At 49.8% G+C, this 6,389-nt stretch overlaps 1 protein-coding gene and 1 long non-coding RNA gene across 2 annotated transcripts in view; one reads left to right on the top strand and one right to left on the bottom strand.

The window, feature by feature from the left end:
* Positions 1-421: 421 nt before the first annotated feature.
* Positions 422-6,368, bottom strand: LOC129147138 (uncharacterized). Its single transcript, XR_008554477.1, has 3 exons — positions 6,246-6,368; positions 1,596-1,651; positions 422-547 (listed from the first exon to the last, which is right to left on the bottom strand). It is a non-coding gene; the product is annotated as an uncharacterized LOC129147138 (long non-coding RNA).
* Positions 1,679-6,389, top strand: part of CC2D2A (coiled-coil and C2 domain containing 2A) — a 72,931-nt gene continuing 68,220 nt past the window's right edge. The window contains exons 1-2 of the mRNA XM_054708080.1: positions 1,679-1,717; positions 4,776-4,859. Coding sequence (XP_054564055.1) covers positions 1,679-1,717; positions 4,776-4,859 — 123 coding nt within the window. The remainder of the gene's footprint in view (positions 1,718-4,775; positions 4,860-6,389) is intronic.

The raw sequence follows: 6,389 nt of genomic DNA, 5'->3' as shown, positions 1-6,389 counted from the left end.
AGATAGGGCCTTGTTGTAGGCCATTGAAAGAATTTTGGGTTTTAGCCTGTTGAGAAAGGGGAGTCTTTGGAGGATTTTGTGTGGAGGAATGACATGCTTTCAGCTAAATTTTACACAATTCTGTCTGGTTTCAATGTAGAGACTAGACTGTAGGTAAGTACTAGTAAGGTGGGAATCAGAGGAGTTAGGAGGTTCTTGCATGAGGCCACATGAGACACAGCAGTGCTCAACCAGAGTGACATAGTGCAGGTACACAGAGGTGGCTGAATTATTATTATAATGTGAAGGCAAAGCCAGCAGGATGTCTGATGGGTTGGATGTGGGGTGTCATGTGAGAGTCAGAGCAGAATCCAGAATGACTCCAAGGTTTCAGGCTGAGCAAATCGAGTTCTGTTTATTAACAAGGAAGGCTGCAGGACAGGCAGGTTGGAGGTCAGGACTGGGAGCTTCAACTGGAGCATGTTAAGTGAATATCCATCTAGCACTTGGACATCTGAGTGTAGAGTTCTGGGAATACGTGAGGGCCCAGGATGTAAACTTGGAGAATCTGAGTAGATAGATGATATTTAAAGGGAAACCACAGGGTGAGACCGCCAGGGTACTGGGCAGAGGCAAGGCTGGGCCCAGGCACCCACATGGGGTGGTCGGACAATGAGGAGGCACTAGCCCAGGAGTTTGAGAAGCAGTAGCCAGTCGCAGGCCGGGGAGGGGTGGGGGAAGAGGGGGCGGGGGGGAGGTACCGAGAAGAAACATGTCCCAGAAGCCACATGAAGAAAATATTTCGAGAGAAAGAAAGCAATGGGTCACTGTCATTACTACATGGCTCTGTCGGGCCATATAAGAGGAGGACTGAGGACAGATGGTGAGATGTGGCAGCACAGGGTCTCCTTGGAGACCCTGCAGGAGCAGTTGCAGGAAGGCTGAGCTCCAAGAACTGGTTGGAAAGAGAGGGTTTGAGGAGTGTTCCTGCAGAGGGTGGAAAAGTTGAGTGGTGACTAGAAAGAAACATGAAGTCCAGAGAGCCTCTTTTTAAGGAAGGGGGGCAGTTTCAGCACTTTGTACACTGATAGCAATGAGCCGATAGAGCAGGAAGAAGTGACTGTCCAGGTGAAAGGGAGAAATGGTCCTGATCACGATGGGGGGGTGAGGGGGGGAGAGTGCAGGGCAGAGGCCCTGGCCCAGATGCCAGCAGGGATAGGCCACAGTAGCAAGTGGAAGCAGAGGAGGTGACAGGATCCAGTAGGGAAGGAAAGAGAGGTGGAAATGCTCTCTCAGTGAAATGAGGACCAAGGTCAAGGGTAGAGGCTAAGTGGGAAGGGGGAGGTTTGAAGGGAGAGAAGAAGCTGTGACGTAGCCTCCCAGAGCTGGATTCCAACCCGGGTCTTCTGACTCCCAGAGCAGAACTCCCACCTGCTGCCCAGTAAAGCCGGGCTCATTGCCAGGCTAATGGGGACAAAGGGTCTGGCATCCCTCCCTCCTGTTCCCCACGGGCTCATTGCCACCAGTCCTGGGTCTGCAGGAACCGATTCCTTGTGAACAGGACACCTACTCGGTTCAAGCACTTCTCTAACCACGGAGGTCAGTTTCCTACTTACCAATAGCAAGAAAGCTGTGGCACTGATGTCCAGAGGCCTGACTCTTTGTTCTTTGCCTGGCAGGCAGGAGCCATCACAGCAGAATGGATCCCAAGGAAGAAAAAGTGAAAATAATTACAGAGGTGAGCGGTGGCTGAGATACCCCCGAGTCTGTGCTTGTGTAGGCAGGGCACTCGGATCACACATGTTTGGGAGTGAGGGAGCTAGGCCCGCAACAAGCATCAATTGCTGGGCCACTGCACACAGAGGGGGCTATGTCAGGTGCATGATGGGGAGGGGGATGGTGAATGGAAATGCAGCTCTGAGGGCACGCTGGGGTGCCTCTACTTGTCATCTTGCCCTGAATTCTGACACAGCAGGTCTAAGGTACCACCTGCAGCTGCATCCAGCTCAGCTGAAGCACATAGAATGCTAAAGACATTCAGAATGAAGAAGGCAATCGTAGATTATAACCACGAATCAAACCCTCCATCTCATGGAGTTCTGCAACTTCTAGCTCGTTGTGTACAAAATGTCATTAACACTGGCTAGCACACAGAAGGACAGCTGTCTCCAACTGGGAGACTGGAGCCCTCCAACCAGAGGAGACATTATTCCTCCCAAACCTTGCTTCTCTCTTGGCTCCAGGACTCACTCACTGGAGACCACCGAGGCAGAAATGGAGACAGTATGCTGTTTCCAAGAGCGATTCAAAAAGCCTGAAGGAACACCAGATAAAACCACATCAAAACACCAGATAAAACCACGTCATGCTACATTCGCTTATTCACTCAGGCAGCAAATATTTACTGTTCCTCTGGTCCCTGGGGATGCAGCGGTGAATAAAACCCTGTGCCCTCATGGAGTTTACATTCTAACTTAAAGTCCTACTGGGCCGCTTTTCATTGAGGAAGGATCAAATCATGATTGAGAAGCCAAAAAGAACCTAGACTTCTCAAAAGTCCATTGTAAGCCAATAAGGACTTAGACTTATCCTGCCCTGGGCGGTGCTGCTCAAAGGTAAGAGCATCAGCCTGCACACTGAAGGGTTGCAGGTTCACTCCCCACGTGTAGGTGCTGGAGGCAACCAGTCAATGTGTCTTTTTCACATCAATGTTTCTCTTTCTCTCTCTCTCTCTCTCTCTCTCTCTCTCTCTCTCTCTCTCTCACACACACACACACACACACACACACACACACACACTCTCCCTTTTCCTCCCTCGCTTCCACTCTCTAAAAAAGCAATGGGAAAATATAGCCTCAGGTGACAATTAACAAAGAAACTTAGACTTGTCTTAAGAACCATGCTTGCACACCTAGATCAGCATTGTGTATCTAATCCAAGTTGGTGAGGTCTTTTAGCTAAGAGCACTACCTACCTGGTGGGCACCTGAAGGACAAGGTCCAAGTGAGGCTTGCACCCAGAGGATGAGTCAGAGAAGAGAGATCCGTTGTGTGGACCAAGGGAAAGCCTGCACCACACCCATTCCCTGGTTGGGACCTCTGACCTCTTCTATAACTCAAGTTCCTGTCTTCTCCACCCCAAACAGCCAAGGGCACTCATGTGTAACTGGAACACAGCCCAGCAATCTCATGGCGTTCCTTTGAACTCTAATGCCGGGGTCTTTCCACGCATCTAGAAGGGTTCAGGAATCTGGAGAAGGCGCTGCGGCATAAATTAATAAAGAGACTAGAAATATAATATAAATTTGTAATCCATGGGGGAGCCAAAGGAGGGCTTAGCTTCAGTAACCAAGTTCTCTGAGTCTCTGGGCCCCTAGCTCTTTAGTAATACAAATTGCCCTAGAGCAAAGTAGATATACATATCAAAGGTAAATTTTAGTATACAGTAGGCATTGTCAGATTAGTATACAGTAGGCATTGTCAGATTGGGGGAACTGCCTTCGGCTGTTCAGGTGTTTGGCCAGCAGGAGGCAATAACATGTAGATTAAAATGCCCTCAGCTGCCCTGGCCGGTGTGGCTCAGTGGATAGAGCGTCGGCCTGTGGACTGAAGGGTCCCGGGTTCGATTCCCGGTCAGGGGCACATGCCCGGGTTGTGGGCTCCATCCCCAGTAGGGGGCGTGCAGGAGGCAGCCGATCCATGATTCTCTCTCATCATGGATGTTTCTCTCTCTCTCTCTCTCTCTCTCTCTCTCTCTCTGTCTCCCTTCCTCTCTCTGAAATCAATAAAAAAATCTATTTAAAATGCCCTCAGCTGTCTGGTAACTGGCAATAATATATGCAGTTTTGGGGAAATGCCTTTGGCCATTCCAGTAGGCAATAATATGTATTCAGCCCTGCTGAATATAGAAGCCTCAAGGTCCCATCAACCTGCACATGCTGGAATTAGCCTCCAGCAGAACTCTTCTATATTAAAATCCATGCTTTGAGTTCTGGGTTTGTTTCTGTATAAACATTTTTAAATTCCCAATTTTAGAGAAAAATTCTAATAAATTTGTTGTACCAGGGAGAAGTTCTGACTTTATCTTGCAATTACTTTTACACCCAGAGGTGCTTGCTCCCAGTTTGAAAAATTTTAGGTCTAGAAAAGTTGAAAGCTTGATGTTTGAGAGCATTCAGCTCTCACAATTTATGACTAAACCTTTAGAAAATGTAATACGGAAGAAGAAAACAAAGTTGGCAATGTTAACGGATATTTCACTTTTCAAAAAGATCTGCTAAATGTTTCTTTAAGTCAAAACTTTCATGATGATTTAACATGTATCTTTGTTATTCTCTGCTTGATGGTAAGACTGGGAGCAAAGAAGCCCAACCCTCGAAACCCTCAGTATGGTTCTGAGGTGATCCTGTGCTGGGGTCCTGCCTCTGAGCTAGACCACCTGTCCTGGCAGATTCGCTCCTTAGCTGCTCTCTTTAGACTGCAACTTTTGAGGGCAGGGAGTATCCTTGTGCCACCAGGGCCTGGAACACAGTAAGTGCTCAATAAATGTCCTAGGCAGGAAGGAGCACTCGGGACAATGGGAGCGCCATCATCTCATTTACCGTGTTTCCCTATGGATACAACTTCGGAAGGACATACCTAGTTTGAGGAGAGTGGATGAGGATGGCTACGTTGATTCCATCCACTCACACTCAAACTCAGTGCACGGTGGCCCCAGGACAAGATGGTGATTGTAACACCCAAAAATCACACCCCTATTTCTTTTAATGACAACTCTTCCATTGCATTTTAACAAAGGAGTTCATTGAAAATGATGAGGATGCAGATGTGGGAAGAAAGAAGAAGACTTCAAAGACTCAAAGACAAAAAGGAAAGAAACAGGTAGGGAGTGACAAGAAACATGGATCTGTCTACAACCCCTGGCACCCACAGGGAACACATCCTCCGGGAGAGGCAGGGATGGGGTGGGTGGTCCCGGTGTAGCACCTTGTGTGGGACAGATGCCCTTCACAAGGAGACCCTGGTTGGATGGGAACATTTCTTCTGTATGGTTTCTCCTGTTCCCTGGGAGAGGAGTCTAGAAATGATGGAAAGAACCCTTCTAGTGTTGTCATCAAAGGTCATAAGCTAAGACGGGCGATAGATGGCAGTGCAGGATTACAAATCTTAGGGAGCCCCCCTTCTTTCTCCAATTCCCAGCCCCAATTCTGCTTCAGCCCAAGCAGCAGGCAGATTCCTGTCTCCCGGGCTGCTGGCAGTCCCTCCCGCTCTCCTCTCCCTGGAGTGGCTCTGCTTAGCTGGGAGCTTTCCTGCAAGGTCAGCTGCTCAAGGTAAATAGACTCCCTGGGTAAGAGTCCCTGCCCTGTGGAGGGAGGATTTGTTTGGAAGACTCAGATGCCAGCTGGGAGGGAGGAGCAGGAGCGCCATTTTGAGCCAGCAGCCACGTGAAGTGGCCCTGCAGGAGGGGGCAGGGGAGGTGGGGAGATGGGAGGATCCCGGAGAGCCCAAGGCTGGAAGAAACCCTCCTCTCAGCTCCCCCCTCCCCAGCACACTCCAGATGGGATGAGCTGGGCCCAGGAGCAGCCTTCCGGCTTCTGGCTTCTGCAGCTGAGATGGAGCCGCCCAGGGGAGGGCACAGGGGATGGGAGGTGCTGCCCAGCCACGTGGCTGGTCCCTCTGGCCACTCGGAAGCTTTAACCCCTTCCTGCAGGGTGAGTGATGGCTCTGCAGCCAGGGGCAGGGGAGCCCATGGAAGCAGCAAAGGCCCAGGGCAGATAGAAAAAGTGCGGGTCTTTAGATCAAGGGCCACCAGAAGTGGTGAGCAAGGCTAGGGGGGTGTGAGATGGAGAACAGAACCCAGTGTCAGGCATCACACTTCCTAGGCATCATCTCATTAATGTAGCAGGCACCAGGGCCCTGATCACCTGATCACATACGGCACAGCAGTCTTGGGCGTTACAGAAACCTAGCTTAATGTTTCCTAACCCCAGTGGCACTTCAGGATCACTGGGGATTTATTTTTAAGTTGATGCCTCAGATATCCCCAGGCCATGCATTTAAGCCAGAATCTGTGCTTTGCACAGTGATTGATACAGAGCAGCATCCCAGTGAATTCCAACTTCCTTTCCTTCACAGGTGAGGAGGGAAGGATGTTAGGAAGTCCCATAGCCCTCCCACGTCTCACGGTAAATCTGAGTTCCAAGGCCAGCGTTTGTCTGACCTTATAGGCTGTCACTCGACCATGGCTGCCCCTGCCACTCTGCTCACCTCTTTCCCTGAGAGTTTGGAGAAGAAACCCGAGGCTGTTCTTTGCCCTGGATTATCCAGGGACACAAAGAGCTGTTTCCAAGAGTTGGAGTTGGGCTCAAACAGTTAGGTTGTGACTTTCCTTCTTCCCTTTCTCTATACATC

This window comes from Eptesicus fuscus, chromosome 2, assembly GCF_027574615.1.
Source record: "Eptesicus fuscus isolate TK198812 chromosome 2, DD_ASM_mEF_20220401, whole genome shotgun sequence".
NCBI lineage: Eukaryota > Metazoa > Chordata > Mammalia > Chiroptera > Vespertilionidae > Eptesicus > Eptesicus fuscus.
The sequence above is the reverse complement of the archived record's forward strand: the minus strand, read 5'-3'. Positions and strand labels throughout refer to the sequence as shown.